The 17,011-nt window shown below is 34.2% G+C and overlaps 1 protein-coding gene across 1 annotated transcript in view; it reads left to right on the top strand.

The window, feature by feature from the left end:
• LOC150104466 (RING-type E3 ubiquitin-protein ligase PPIL2) overlaps positions 1 to 17,011 on the top strand; it is a 314,593-nt gene that overhangs the window by 206,216 nt on the left and 91,366 nt on the right. The window contains exon 10 of the mRNA XM_090395160.1: positions 5,794 to 5,990. Within this exon, the coding sequence (XP_090251286.1) occupies positions 5,794 to 5,990 (197 nt within the window). The remainder of the gene's footprint in view (positions 1 to 5,793; positions 5,991 to 17,011) is intronic.

Below are 17,011 nucleotides of genomic sequence, written 5' to 3'. Positions count from 1 at the left end.
TCATCAAATTCCTGAATGTACCCTCAATGGGTGTACAAGATATGATAGTACTACATGAAAAATTTACATCATTACTAACTTCTTATCTACAATTTTCCTCCAAATCAGTCTATTACTTGTCAAGACATCAACATTATCAAATCTTATATTTCTGTCGTCTAAGGCACTTTGTACTGTATCAATCCACCTATATCTTGGTTTTCCTTTGGGTCGTTTTCCTGCCAACTTGGCAGAGAACACTTGTTTTGCTAATCTTTCCTTGCCCATTCTGTTTAAATGACCATACCACCTGAGATTAGCTCTGCTAACGCATTCCTGGATGCTGACAATGTCAAGTTCTTTCCTAACATTCTTGTTTTTAATATGATATTGCCATTGATGCCATCTGTTCATGCCTCTAATCTTTCTCAGGACTCTCATATCTTCAGTCTCTAGTCTTTGGTCAAGTGTTTTACTTCTGACCCAGCTCTCAGATCCATAAGTTAAAACTGGTTTGAACACTGTCTTGTATAGAGCTAATTTAGTTTTTCGACTAATTTCTCTCTTATTCCATATGAATTTATTCAATTGACTTCCCACGATACCAGCTTTGCTGATTCTGTTGTCTATTTCTATATTTAGTTTACCATCTTCAGTAAAAATTGTGCCTAAGTAGCTGAAATGTTTTACTTGTTCCACAGGTTCTCCATTCACGACACAGTTGACATTTTCAGTGATTCTGCTTATTTTCATTGTCTTTGTCTTTTTATTGCTGACCTTCATACCATATCTAGCACAACAGTTATTCAATTTAGTCAGAGAATCTTGCAAACTTGTAGCGGATTTATTTAGAAGTATAACATCGTCCGCATAAAGCAAAGAGCTGACATTAACATCTCCAATTCTGATATCATGTTTAATACCACTTTCCTTCATAATGTGATCCATATAGATAATGAATAACAGAGAGGATAATGTACATCCTTGTCTCACACCAGATTTAACATTAAACCATCTTCCTGTACTTCCTTCAATTCTAACTGCTGACTTGCAACTCAAATAAAAACTAAGTATAAACTTCAGGTAGTTCTACAAATATTTGTGAGGATTCCAAATACCAAATTTCAGTAAAGTGTATTCGGCCCTTCCCAGTAATGATGTACATATGGTCAGACAAAAACAAATCAAACAGATGCTTAATTATAAATTTTATAAAATGCTTAGTTTGTTAAAATTGACTCAGTAATTGTTCAGAATTGAAGAGCTTGTAGAAGAGGTAGAAAAGGTATCTTGAAGTTTAAAAAAAAATTAAAAAAAAAAAAAGCATGATTCAAATATTTTGAGCTTTTAAAAATGCAAACACCCTTAATAAGTTTCATGATTTATTTTGACTGTTTATGTTCTTACATAGTCACCAGGTTCAGAGGAGATGAGAAAGCAATTGAATAGATCCACTGGCAGATAACCAAGATGTTGGGCTATGGAATTGTGCATATGAGAATAGACTGAGGTGATCTCCATAGTCTGAGTAATAGATGAAGTAGAAGAGATATGAGAAAAACATAAGTTGCTAAAAAAATATCTTACAGTACAGATGCTAGTGAGATTTTGCATCTCGCAACAGGTGTGTGTGTGGGGGGGGGGGGGGGACTTAATAAGCCATACCTGGAAACTGAGTAATGGCATATTAGCAAGCATATGTGATCCAGGTTCTTCTCATGGCATGCAGTGAGTGTGCAGAATGTGCTGCATAGTGTTGTCAGTGCATTTAGTGAATAATTTCAAAGAGAGGTATTATATATATTTTGGCATTATGTGATCTGCAAAAAGGTCCTTCATTAGTGAGTCTTCAACTCTGTGGTGAAGCTTGTAATAATATTACATTCTTCAAGAAGGTAAAATAATATTGAGTTCATCACTCTCTTAAAAACTGCAAATGAAAGTATTTTTGAAACCTTGCACAGCACACAGACATGATCAAAATTAATAGTCACTATATCTCTCTCTCTCTCTCATGTGATCTTTGAGCACTATGATGTCTCCACATGAAACTCTTCTTTTAATACTTTTAATGTCTTTTGTTAAGTGTCTCCAACTCTTTATTATTATTATCAGCCTAAGACACCATGCAGTCATAGACTCATCTCAGAGGTCCCTTTTGTCATACACACACAGCTCAGCATACCCTGCCTTGAACATATTTAAATTTTCTGCAGACACCATGCTCTCAGGCATTGTATTCCAATCATTCACAACTCTCCATGCAAAAAACCTACTTCTTACTCCCCTGCTCACACACCCTTATACAGCTTCCAGGGATGACTTCTTGTTCTCACCCCCCCCCCCCAATCTCCCACTATTTTAATTCTATAACAACTGTTTACCAACTTGTTCGTCTCTGTTATATCACTCCTCTTTCTAATATCTACTAGACTCTGCAAATTGCATCGTCTCAACCTTTCTTCATATTCAATGTTCTAAAGAACAGAAACTGTTTTGTTCAATCACCTCTGGACCTTCTCCAACATCTTTTCATCCTTTTAAAAAACCAGGTGACCAAATCCATGTACAGTAGTCCATATGTGGCTTAATCAAAACCTTATACAAAGAAACCGGAATCTGGAATATTGCTCTTACATACAGAATTTGTTGATACCTATCAGGCAGCCAATCTCCAATCCAATGCACTAGTCTAATATCCAACCCCATCTACTCTAGTTTGACTATAAACTTGTCATTTGACATCCTGGCTGGCCGAGTGGTTAGTGTATCCGCTCTCCAGCCAAAAGGCTGCGGGTTCGAATCCTGCCGTGAGCATGGATGTTTGTGATTGTCCTTGGAAATACTAGTGGTGGTGGATGACGTTGGTGTAGTTGCGGTCAGTTAGTGGATTGAGTGGCGGAGAGAGAGTTGTAGAGCAGATGCCCTCCCTTGATGAGTCTTTGGACTCCCTGGAGGTGTCTAATAATAATAATAATAATCTATCAAAAGCTTTTGCAAGGCTGAGTATACTACTGTGTATCCATCTTCCACATCCAATGCTGTCTTATTGTAATGGGTAAGTAGATGTAGATTACCTCCCTTTAGCAAATCCATGCTGTCCATCAAAGATAATACTGTTGTTGTCAACCCAATTCTGGATCTTCATTCTCACCAGCTTTTCCAACACTTTAACCACAACACCTGACACTCAGATCGGCCTATAATTTGATGCTTGAATTCCGTCACCTCCTTTATGAAGTGGTACAATTTTTGCTTCTTCCAGTCCTTTGGAACTTGACCTAATGTAAGACTCACTTTAAACAAATATGTCAAAGCATTGGCCTTGTTCAGTTGAGCAACATCACAACTAGCATCACATTTTTACATAAAATACACAGTGATGTATCATCAAGTCTCACAGCCCTTAATAATATCAAGTTTGCTCAATTCCCCGTATACTTCTTTCTCACTCACTGTCATTCTCTCCTCATCATCCACTGTCTCAAACTCTCCATGATGTCGCATTCACAAGGATGAAAGACCTTTATGACCTGCTCAATAAATATCTGAACTATATCCTCTGTAACAGTTGTCCTTATGCCATTTTCTCCAATCAATGCCATCATACCATAATCATTCTTTTTTTTTCCTGGATACATTTGAATATTTTCTTTTGATTAAGCATCTGGTTTTTGCACATACCCATCTAACCACTATTCACATTATCATTGCTTGTTAGATTGTGCTTGTCTTATTCATTGCTCACAAGAAAAAGCTATTTCATTCCATAAACATGATCAAATTTCTTTTCTTGGGTTGTCTTTCATTCTGGCTTTCCAGGCACAAACTCACCTTGGCCATAACTTCAGCCTTCAGAAAACTAGGAATATTCAATATTTGGAATATTCTGAGTAGCTTGCAATATAATTCAGTATATAAAAAAGCTAAACTTTATAATAATGGAGCTACCCCTTTTTACTGAACTGTAGGCTTGAAGATTAATCAATTACGTATTAATTGAAATGTTTAAATTAGAGTAATACTTTAAATTCAAATATACCTGAATAATATGAAGATAAGGGTGATGGTCATATTTAAAGCAAATTTTTAAAGAACCAAAAAGTGATGTGAGATAGGGAAACAATGAAGATGAAAACCAAATAGGGAAACAAAGATGGGGAAGGTAAAAACTAAATGCATGCATTATGGTATATCAAAAAAGCAAGAATAAACCCATAAATAAAGTGAAATTTGGAAGATAAATTTATAGATTATGAAATTTAAGAATATTATGAACTAAAAAAGCAAAAATCTGTAGTAACAATGACTAGCCAGCAGTGCAAATAAGTATATGTTGGCTTTTTTTTCAGTGGATTGTAATCAAATAAAAACTCATTAATTTTCTATTTGATATCTAGTCTTTCTATGTTTTATTGGATGACAATCCATCGAAATGGCCAGCGCCTTATCATGTATATATATATATATGACTGGCTGGTCTTCTTTACTGTAGTTTTCTGTTTTTAAGGTCATATTTTTAAATTTCATAATCTATAATTTTTATAGAAAGGTCTATGTAGCTCAGTGGAAGTGGTGCTTGCATCCTCTGTACTAGGCTGCCCGAAGATTGAATTAAGTTCAAGTCTAGTCACTGACTGTAGGATATTTTTCTAAGCATTTCTTTCACCATTCCAGAGTTAGTGATCTCTGGCACAGGCAAGCGTTTTTTTTCTCCCAGAAACTGAGGTTTTTTTGTCCTGCTAACTTAAAAAAAATTGACCGTGCAAACCACAGTATTTCAGATGATAACATCCTGTTAGGGATAGGTACCAAGAGATGGCAGCACTTGTTTACTTGTCTCTTCATTAGTTGCTGCTCATAATTAGTGATAGTCATTGGCCAGCTATCTCTGATTGGGTACAGTGGAGATTGAACTATGTCCACTCAGTCTCTGAAAGCTAGATAGGGTTAAAATTATTAGCTAATCAGCTAAAGCCCACTCCCTATAAGGGAATAAAAGGCTTTATCTGATTAGCTGATAATTTTATTGCCTACTATATCCAGTTTTATTTATGGTTTTATTTTTACTTTTTTGATATATTTTTGAGCCAATAAATGATGCAAGATCGGGAAACAATGTAGAAGGGGATGCCCATTTTTTCTTGCGTTTGAAAATATCATTCATGCTGATCTTCATGTTATCCAAGTATGTCTGATTTATTACACTTTCTAATTTAAAAATTGTAATTAATAGGTATCTGCCAGTCTTTAAGCATACAGGTTGGTAAAAAGGGGTTGGTCCATTACCATAAAGATTGTTTTGTTTATTGTCAAGGACTACTCCAGTCAAGCTCTTACTTCTGCAACTGTTGACACTGTACAAATCCCCAATCTCCAACTTGGGACTGACAGTGAATTTTGTAAAATCTTCAATCTTCTTGTAAAATGAAATTTCAGAATGAATGTTCTGAATGTTCATAAATTTATCAATTTTAGAACATTCATTCTTTTGCAGTTGAGCTTAAAATGGTATTGCTACTTTGACTTTGAAGCTTTTCAATAATTGGTCATAATGCATTCAATGAAATAACTCTTGCTATTGTGTGTTGATTCTACTTCATATGTTCAATTACATTAAGTGTCTTATTTCTTTATAGTGTTTTTAAAAATAATTTATAGTACTAAAATACTAAATATCCTTTAACTTTGTTATCACCATTAAAAAAAAAAAATTATGTGTGTTCCTTACTTCACAGAACTATTGCATTATTTTCCAATACTGATTTTGCATGTAATTAACTTTTCAAAGCTAATACGTCATATTTTTTGCAGCAATTTTGGATGATGATATAGTTCGCTTCTCTCGAGTAAAGAAGAAAGGCTATGTTCAGATAAATACAAATTTGGGTCCTCTAAATCTTGAATTGCACTGTGATCTTACTCCAAAAACATGTGAAAATTTTATAAAACTATGTCAAAAAGGTTATTATGATGGCACTTTGTTCCATCGCTCCATTCGTAATTTTATGGTATAGTATATTAGTCTATCTTATTAATTTATTGAATTTTGTAATACTTACTACTTGTTATGCACCACAATGTTACTGTTTTGTTAGCCTGGATTGCTGTGGGCATAATTGTAATCACTTTGACATAGACAGGATGTTGATTATACTATAATATTGTGAAAGTAATGTGGGAGGGGAGGGAAGGCCTCCAGTTTAGTTATCTTATAGATTTTTAATGTCAAGTCCAAAAATTACTTCAAAACTCTGTTATGCATCTTAGTAAATCAAAATAAAAGTTGGACTAAATACTTAATAATATTATCAAAATATTCAGTATATATTTGACGTCTAAAATTTAGCTACTGATGATATATCTTCTTCATTATATTCCTTGCTAATTCTGTAATACTTAGCAAACATGCTTGGTCTTCAGAGGTTTTTATAACAATCACCCCTGTGAAGAGTGAACTTACAGGTTGAAGGTTAGATAAATGGAGGAACCCTTTTTTTTTTTTTTAATAAACAAATCATCGTCTTTATCATGCACTTTGAACCTCTAATAAACAAGTTGATGGTGTTTTCACTGGACATAAAAAATCATCTAGAACTTATAGACTTCCATACCATAGTGGAATTTAAACTCACACCTAGACAGATGCCAATTTGAGATACAGTCCATCTGCTCAGAAGCTCACCTTTCTTTCTTTCTTGGCCTCACTTAGTCATTGATGTTTCTTGATGAAAAACATTCAAATTTATTTGGAGAAAAAATTTTGCAATATGCTCCAGAACCAATTTCCAGTGACAACTCACACTGGCTAACTTTGTAGGCAATAAAAAGTTTCCTAATTAACTAGTAAATTTTTGTTTTGAGGTTTATAAATTTAAAAATTTAAAGACTGGAAAGCAGAAAAGCTGTCTGCTCAGCAACTTAAACTTCAAATCACAAGATTCATGTTTCTTATTCCTAATTTTTTTTCTGGTTACTTCTTTAATATTTTTTGACAATCCCACTCACAAAAAGATTGCAGATTATAGTATATTTAGTATTGTGGATAGGATAAGGATTAAATTATGCAGGATCCTCCTGCTGTAAAGACCAAACATAGTGCTTTTTCAAGCCACTTTATACCTACATTAAGCAGGGTAGTGAACTCGCACTACAATGATATGATTTTTGTCCACCAGCTAAAGACATGCACAAACATCCATGCCACAGTGCAATTCAAATCATCAACCTGTAGACTGGAAAGCAGAAAAGCTGTCTGCTCAGCAACCTAAACTTCAAATCACAAGATTCATGTTTCTTATTCCTAATTTGCACACTATGATACAAGGAATCTTTATGAGGACTTTTTTAGTTGAAGAAGAAACTGTCTCATATGGTGACAAGGTTTTCCCCTTCTAGAAATTTTGTGGCAGTTTTATTCTGTAAGAACGTTGTCTGTTTTATTATTATTATATATATTGTTTATTATTATTATTATATTAAGAGAAACCTCCAGGGAGTCAAGGTCTCATACCCCCCCCCCCCCAACTGTCATACTTTTTCTTCAGTTCATTCACATTGCTTGCACACACAACATCCAATGGCAATACATTCCAATCACGCACCATTCTACAAGAGAAAAATTTAGCTCTGACCCCCTTCTTGATAGCATTCATTCTCAACTTCCAAGGATGCACTGTCGTCCTTTTCCCACCTTCCATAAAATGAAAAATTCTGTCTACTGAAATCCTCTTTCTTCTTTGCTGGTGTCTGCAGTCAACAAATTCTCAATCTGTCTTCATAATCAATATTCCACAATCCTAACATCATTTTTAACACTTTGCACTCTCTCCACCGTATCAGAATCACCACAGAAACCAGGAGACTAGACTTGCACACAGTAATCCAAGTGAGGTCTTATTGAGGCCTTATAAAAAGGCAAAAATGACTTCCCTTATCTTTATATGTCAAAGTTCATTTCAGCATTGCAAGTATCCTCTGAGTTGTATTTTGTAGTCTTTGTTATATGGTCCTTGAACTTCAACTTCCTATTTATTAAAACTCAAGAAATTTAGCCTGATTAGTTTCTTTTAGTATAAACACCAATAATATGACATTGGATGTCTGATCACACCAGAGTGTGATTAGATATCCAGTGACTTTGCAAAACATTGAGGTCCCCCCCCCCCCCATTTTAAATCACCTATAACAGTATTTATATAAAATAGGACCAATACTTGGGTGAGTAAAATTTTTTTGTGGCCAGCAGATTTAAGTTGCATCTTTGGAGTCCTGCATTGGCCATTCACCCATTATTCCAAGTTATTCAAGTCATTCTGCAAGCCCTGTATATCAATAGTATCCCTGATTGCTTTGCCTATCTTTGCATATCTTCAGCAAGTTGCTTGTTGGGTCCTTCTCAATATCATTAATGTATAAATTGAACAGCAGTGGTCCAAGGACTGATCCGTGGGGAACACAAACTGGCCACCTTAAATCTGGTAGATTCACACTCACCATACCACTTTCTGAAGCTTTATATATTTCATAACTTCTCTCACTCTTATTCACATGCTATTCTTCAACATCTTATGAATCTCTTGCTTAATAAGATTGCACATCCATTTCACCTTGGCCCTTTTTTTTTGTTCTTTGAACACTAGGGAGGCCTCCTCAAAATGTGAAGGTCCATAAGCACCTTTATGGACCTTCACATGCATTAACCTTCCCATTCAGTAACAGAATAGTTTCCATCTTTGTATATTAGTTCAGCATGTAACCTGCCCTATTTGGAACATCCACGTGGCCTGCTACTTCCCAGGACAGTGCCGCATGACTCCAACTGGTGGCAAAATATTGACAAACTTTTAAAGGTACTATAATCTGTAGTTTCTTAATACAGGTGAGGTTTTTTTCAGAAAGGTTCTTGCCTTCCCCACCAATTTGTAAGAATAATACAAATGAAATTATGACAACTTTATTCATGTTGGAGGTTTAATGGAATATTATCAGCACTGAGAAAGGATTAAAACAATTTTAATATGCCAAATATTTTGTATCCATCACAGAAACATCATCAGGGATTACAAAAAAAAACTTTTGTAACAACACACAACACACAAATATAATACAATAGTGAGTGAAACTAAAGTCATATCTAGGTAATGCGCCCTCTATGGGCATTTGCAGGTGGCCTATGATGTAAAGAGGGATCTCTGATAATTAATGTTTCCCAAATTTTGGGAAGTTTTTAATCTGAAATTTGTTTTTAATCCTTTCTCAGTGCTGTTAATGTTCCATTAAACCTCCAACATGAATTCTTCACAGCACTTAAGCCTCAACACACGGATTATGACAACTTTCTTATTTCTTTTAGTTTTTCTGCATATTTAAAAGTATGATTTAGACAAAGATCCAGCTGGAATTAAGATTGGTGGCAGAAAAATAATTTCAGACAAGATTATATAACTTTCATAGCAGAAACTGAGGAAAATGTGGAGCAGTTGATTCTGTTGGTTAAGACAAAGTAACAAAGCCAGGCTTAATTTAAACATCAGCAAAACAAAAGTGATGGCTTCTGGCAATTTAAATGAATTTATAATAGAGGGAGATAAAATAGAAATTGTTGAAAGTTATGATATACTGAGGTCTAGAATCAGAAATGATGGCATATGTGAAGATGAAATTAAAAGAAGGATAGTCATGGGAAAAAAGTGATGTTAAACCTGACAAAAATTATGAAAGATAGAGGTGTAAGGCCACGAAAGTTAGAATTGTCAAAACAATGGTATTTCTAGTGATGTATGGATGTGAAAGCTGGATTATTAAGAAGGAAGATAGAAAGTGTATTGATTCATTTGAATTATGGGTGTGCAGGAGACTATAGAATATCATGGACTGCAAGAATAACCAATAAGAAGGTTTCAGAGAATATAAAGACAGAATGCTCCTCGGAGGTGATGATTGCTAAACAGAAGTTGATGTACTTTGGACATTATGCGAGCTGATGAATCATTGGAAAAGGCAGTTATGCTGGGGAAGATTGAGAGAATGAGAAGAGGAATACCACAAAAGAGTTGGATGGACAACATAAAAGAACTTACCAACTTGAATTTACAATTACTGAAAGAAAGGTGAAGTGGCCAAGTGGGATGGAGAGCCTTTGTTCACAGGATCACCAAGCATCGACAATGACTGGATGGCACATAACAACAACAACAAAAAGTATGATTCAATATTTTCATTGTCTGCAGAAAATGTAGGAATGACAAGATTAGCATTGAATGTTTAAAAAAAAAAAATTCACTGTCTTGAAATACATTTAAATCAACAGCCTGATCCTTATTGTGAGAATTCATTATCCATTTATCAAAAGAATAAATATAAAGCTTAATACCACATATACATTATTGAAGTCAAAATCAGTCCTGTTGACTGCACTAGTTTAGTTATATTAACCTTCACCTTTGTCTTTATCTGGTAAAAGTTAGTCATGGCAAATAATTAACTATATTTATGTGTAATTTTATTTTGGTTGGTTAGAATGTTTCAGATTCATCCAATGATAGTGCATTGACTTCAAAATCAGATGTTGGGTATTCCAAAGAATGATGGTCTAGTACAGTGGTTCCCAACCTTTTTCCACTTGTGTATCCCTTTTAAACCCATTTCTATAAATTGCACCCCTTGTACAATTTATAGAAATTTATAATGATTGGTAGAAGAGTGGATTGGGGGAAGGCGTTCATAGCCATGCCCTCACCAAACATCATTCGCTAATGTGAGCTAGTTTTGAAGTGTTTCCATTAGCAGTGATTTATTGTTCCATGACTAACGTTTTGAATTTTATTTTACTTGACTTGTTTTTCCACCATTATTGATTATTTTTCGTGTACCCCTGAATGGCCCAGCACGTAGCCCCGGGGTATGCCTACCACCGGTTGGGAACCAATGGTCTAGTATAAAAAAATTTTAAATATTTACCATAAACTTGTAAACATATACAATAAATGCAGTCGTTGTGTTGTTTTTTTCTCATTATCTCTCTCTTGGATGATCTGACAGTCATATTTGCAGAATTTCAATTAGTAAACATGAATTTTTACTAATTGAAAATAACAGCATTTCAAAAAGCCCTAAATTAAAACTATACAACCTTCAGCCATAGGTAACTCGTTACCTGGCAACATATGGAATTGAGACATGAAGATTCAATCACAAAGAAATACAGAACATTGGTGCATTCAGAATAAAATGCTTAATAAAAATAAATAAGACCCAGTGGTCAGAACACAAAACAAATGAACAAGTCAAACACAAATTGAACCACAGAGAAGATATCACAAATATAATTCATGAACAACAATTAAGATGGTTCGAGCACCTCCAGAGAATGTCCTCACAGAGAGATTATAGAAAATAGATGTGAACAGAATCATTGAAGGAAGCCAATAAAGAGGCGGATCAAAAAGAATCTAGTTTCAGTTTTTGAAGGAAAGAATTATTGAGCATCAGAGAGATGACAGAAATGACCAGAGATAGAGCCAGGTCACAAAGATTTCTTCATAAGGAACTCAATCATCTGACAGGTGAGAAAAAAGAAAAATATATCTGACTTTTGAATTCTTCTAGGAGGGTGGCAACCATGTCACGGAACCTTTTTTCTTTCTTTTGCTGCTCCGGAATATTTATGGTAATTCAGGCCAGTCCAGTTCTTAATTTCTTCAAACCACATTCTTCTGGGTCTACCTCTCCCTCTTTTTCCATCCAATTTTCCTTCTAATATTAATTTCTGAATGCCTTCTTGTCTAGTTAGATGTTCAAAATATTCACTCTTTTATTATTTTCATTTTTGCTTTCTTTAAAACATCTTCATTTTCTCTGTCCATGGTATTTTCCACATTCTTCTGATGGTCCACATTTCGAAAGCTTCTAATTTTTTCTATGTTTATTTAGAGTGCAAGTTTCACTGTTGTAGAGAAGTCTTGACCAGATATAGCATTTTATTAATCTTTTTTTGTGTGTGTATATTAATGTCTCTGGATGTTAGAACAGTTTTCATATCAGTAAAGGCTTTTCTTGCTATCTCTATTCTTTTTATTTCTTTAAGAGAATTTCCTCTGTCTATAAACATTTGTCCCAAATATATAAAAGACTGAACCTTCTCAATTTTCTTTTTGTTAACAGTTATGTTTAGTTTCTTATTTATTGGTTCTTTTGATATAATCATGCACTTTGTTTTCTTTAGGTTAATAATTAGTCCCATGTCTAAGCTTCTGTCGTAAATTTCTGTGACTAAGTTTTGAAGATCATCTTCAGATTCAGCTATAAGGACTGTGTCATCTGCATACCTGAAGTTGTCGAAGTTCCTACCTACGACTTTTACACCCTTCAGTTCTGAAATATTTTTAAAAACTTGCTCACTATATATATATATATATATATATATATATATTGTATAGTAAGGGTGATAAGACACATCCTTGCCTTACTCCTGTTTTTATTTCGAAGTTGCCAGAATATGTATTTTTTTATCTTATTGAGGCCATTTGATTCCAGCATATATTTGTAATTATACGTAGATCTTTTCCTTTTAACCCATTTCTTATTACGTATTAAAAATATCTATGTGGCCATTCTGTATATTATACAATATAAGCTTAAATAATTCTGTCTGACTTTCACAGTTAAATTCAATTCTGAGAGACATTAAATACGATATGAAAAGAAAAATAAATATATACACTATTCAACTAAAAGTGTTATATTTTTACTTGACTATATAGCATTTATTCCATCACCATCCTCTTTATCTTTGATTTTATTTATTTTTATTCATTCTTTGCCTCTCAAATTCCTTAATCACAATAAAATAAGTAAAAGATCTCACATGATTAATATATTTGCATGTATCTTCTAGCAATCAATTACGTTTTTTTTTGGGGGGGGGGGCTTCAAAATTAGCCATTTTTAATTTTTTGTAAATATTGACGCAATTATGCACAGAAAATCAGAGCTGTAGATTCAACCCACTGCCTGCAGGGTAGAGTATAAAATGGAGGAAAAGAGTACTTGAAAGATCTTAAGTGGGTGGTTGCCATCTTGGAAAAAAAAAATTGTCTTAAAATGAAAATAATTAATCAAAAAGACACATAAAGCCTTAAAATGACATTAAAATAACAGAAATTAGACAATCTGAGATGCTGTGATTAATTTGAAAACCATTCAAAAATTTTGTAGATTGTCAAATGAAAATGGCAGCCATAATTTAATAGGATGTCAAGAAAAATCTAAAGAAAGAAAAAAAAATGATCCACCTAAAGGATAGGTTAACAGAATAGCTTGCTGACAAAATAACTTGTCTTTATCAGAATATAAAATTATGCACTTCAGCTTGATTTATTATTATTCAGGCCTCTGTGGAGTCAAAAGACTCATTGTGGGAGGTCCTTCCTAGGAAACACAGTCTATCATACCACTCTTTGAACTCGTTGACCGTTCTTGCTCTCACCACTATCAGACAATGCGTTCCATGGTTCCATGCAAAGAAACCGCTCCTCACCGTTTTGCTCACAGCTTTCTTTTACAACTTCCAGGGATGTCATCGTTCCAGGAATGTCTCTTGTCATCGCTCCTTCTCACAAAACATAACACACTCCCGAGTGGGCTTGAACCACCAACCTTTCGGTTAACAACCAAACACGCTAACCGATTGCACCATGGAAGCACCCTTATTTTTTGATAATTTGACATGGAATGATCCATAAGCATAAGTTTAACACCTGTAGAGTATATTTTATAGTACTCCCATTCATGAGAGTTTGTTCAGTCTATATAAATGCACTAGTGTATTATAGATTGGACATAATGTGTACCTGTGGATAAGTAGAAAGATGAGAAGAAAGAAGAAACTGTTTAATACAATATTTAAAGCACTGTGGATTGCACTCTTTTGGAAATGCATAAGAGGGAAGACTATTCAAAAAAACAGCAGCAGAAGGAATGGATGAAGTAGAAGAAGAAAAAAAAATGTTTCTCTGTTTGGGATTGAATTGTGAAGCTGTTGAAAGGCTGCTGCATGTGTTTTAAAAAATCAGAGGATAGACTTTTAGACATTACTACTCTAAATCTAGAGATTTTTACAAAGATTTAAAAATGATATTTAGAAGACAGAAAATTAATTCAAACAAAGGAATGTGGCATAAAAATCACAAATATTGTCCTTATAATGACATGTGGATGAGAGTAGCAGTGTGGTGGTTGTTCCATGAGAGAAGAAAAATCTGAATTTTTATGAGGACAAACAGCATACACAGTATACTTAGAAGAGTCACTAGGGATGTAAAGAAATAAAAGATAGCTCTAACCACTCTTTAAATATTCTATCTGGTAGAAGAAAGATCATTTAGATCATTGGTAATTGCAGTGTCTCAAGCCCTCTACCATTTAAAAAAATGAAATGAGAAAGTATAAATTGGTTTGTGGTATTAGGTAGGGATAGAGACAGAGATCAAGATACTTTGGTTCCACTAAATCCTGTGTTTTGTAGATAATGCGTGGCTTGCTAAACTGGATTTCTTGGATTCTGTTGTTTGTACCAATAGTTTGAAGGTGCCTAAGAGTCAAAACTGTATAACTGAGAGGAGACCTTCATGTATCCTTTAAAGGAATGTGGAGAACCGACCAGGGCTTCTTATCTAATGTCCAATCCTCACCTTCTCATGGGGCACTCTGTGAGGTATCTACATGGATACTGAACGAATGAGGATGGGCTGGCAATTTATGATCTAGCAAACCAAATTGTATTCTTATTAGCTTAAACCACAAGTAAAATGATGGTACAACATGACATAGTACTACATAATATCCTGTATGCCTGACAGGTGTACCGGATATTAGGGTACACGTCAGGAATTTGATGTTGATGATTTTGCTGTATGGAATTCTTCCTTGGCAGATCTTCATGAATTTCTTGAAAAATTTAATTCAGCAAACACAAGAATCAAATTTATCCTGGAAGTAGAAGAACACACAATTGTCTTCCTTTTTTGCATGTTCTGATTCTACATCAACCAAATGATAATCTACACTTCTCAATATATAGAAAGCCAACTCAAATAAATACATTCATTTTAACTCACATCATCACTCTTTTTCAGAAATACGGCATAATAAAATCTTTAACTATTAAATTATTTAAGGAATTTACAACGTATACTGGAATATTAATTAAAAGAAACTTGAATAAATACTTCCTATTTTTCAGCAATGTCACATTGCCATCTTCATGGGAACACACAAATATGGCACGTGCACGCAGGCACTACACAAAGCAATTGAGGCAGAATATCAGAAACTATTGTTGTTCCTGAAGTCCTAACGGTGCCTCCTAGTGGGCTATATTGGGTTGTCTTGGCCGCTGGACTGATGTTCTCATGATGTAAGTCTCCCAAATTTGTTGAGGTTTGGAACCAAGATAACTCAATATAGCCTGCTAGGGGGCACCATTAGGACTTTAGGAACAACAATGGGTTCTGATCTTCTGCCTCATTTGCTTTGTGTAGTGCCTGCATGCACGTGCCATATTTGTATGTTCCCATGAAGATGGCAATGTGACATTGCCAAAATATAGGAAGTATTTATTCAAGTTTCTTTTAATTAATATTCCAGTATACGTTGTAAATTCCTTAAATAATTTAATAGTCATGTTTTGTCAACAGATCTTATAAAATATGTCCCATATATTCTCTTCTAAACAAAGAACTGTTTATTATCAGAACTACTTTTATGTCCAATAGTATAATAAAAAAACTATCAATAAAAGAATCGATAATTATGGCTGCTGTCTTAACCCACCTGAAGAAGAAATGACCAGAATTTTTATTCTACATGTTAAAGGACTTTCAGAAAAATAGCAAGCCTACTTTGACAGATTTATAAGTTTCTTTCCATCCAGTTTGCAAACTTAATACCTTTCTTATCCTAGAGTTTACAGAATCCCCTGCTCTTGCAGCTTATGTTATTATGGATAGACTGATCATTCTGCACAAATTCATATTGAAGAACATCAGAAATACATTTCACTTAAAGAACCCAATAAATCCAGTTTAGCAGCCATGCATTATCTGCAAAACACAGGTTTCAGTGGAGCAAAACCAAAGTGTTACACAAAAGTTTTTTTTTTTTGGTGGGGGACAGGGCACACTGATTAATACCATTCATTTGTTCCTTAATTTGTAATTTGTTTATATTTAAAAATTAACTGAATTATTTTATTGTAATTTATTTTTTATATCTATTAATCCAGATAGAGCTATTCTCTTTTGCAGCCGATAATGCACATAATATCATGTGCTTTCAATTGAATTTCTGTTTTCCTAAATTGCATTGAAACATAGCCAAAAAATTTTACAAATAAAGACATTTAAATTAACATGATTTTGTTATTAATATGTTATGATTTCTTCCTCTTACATCTCAATTTTTTCTCGATTCTTGCATACATCTGCAAATATTTAGAACAACGATAGTAATTGTTTGGGACGAATGAACTGAGAGGTAGTGTTAATCATGTAGCATGAGATTTGAGGTGGATGTTAGAAATAGTGCAGTAGAAATGTGTCCAGGGAAAGATGAAGAATGGTAATACCGAATGGGATGATAGCAAGAATGTGTAGGAAAAGAGGTCTGGAATATGTGGATGCATGGAGAACTTTTGAGGATGGAAGAGAGTTCTATGCAAGAGATGGATTACATTTTAATGCAGAGGGGCACAGGCATTTGGAGAGAGACTGTTGTTTTCTGGACAAGTGAGTGTATTGGGGCAAGGAAACTAGAATTGCACAGGTGGAATGTAGCAGAGAAGACTTCATGTGGGAATAATGGCTTGAGAAATGAGAGGGGGTATACTATATTACAGAGCCAGATGAAGCATGAGAAGAGCAATAATGGCTATAAGAATACTAGCAATGATTTTTCTGTATATAAATGCTAGGGGCATTAGAAATAAAAGGAATGAGTTTGTGGCATTGATTGACTCAGCCTCTCCAAAGGT

This window comes from Typopeltis vanoorti, chromosome 7, assembly GCF_054136105.1.
Source record: "Typopeltis vanoorti isolate ZY-2024b chromosome 7, IOZ_Tvanoo_1.0, whole genome shotgun sequence".
NCBI lineage: Eukaryota > Metazoa > Arthropoda > Arachnida > Uropygi > Thelyphonidae > Typopeltis > Typopeltis vanoorti.
The sequence above is the reverse complement of the archived record's forward strand: the minus strand, read 5'-3'. Positions and strand labels throughout refer to the sequence as shown.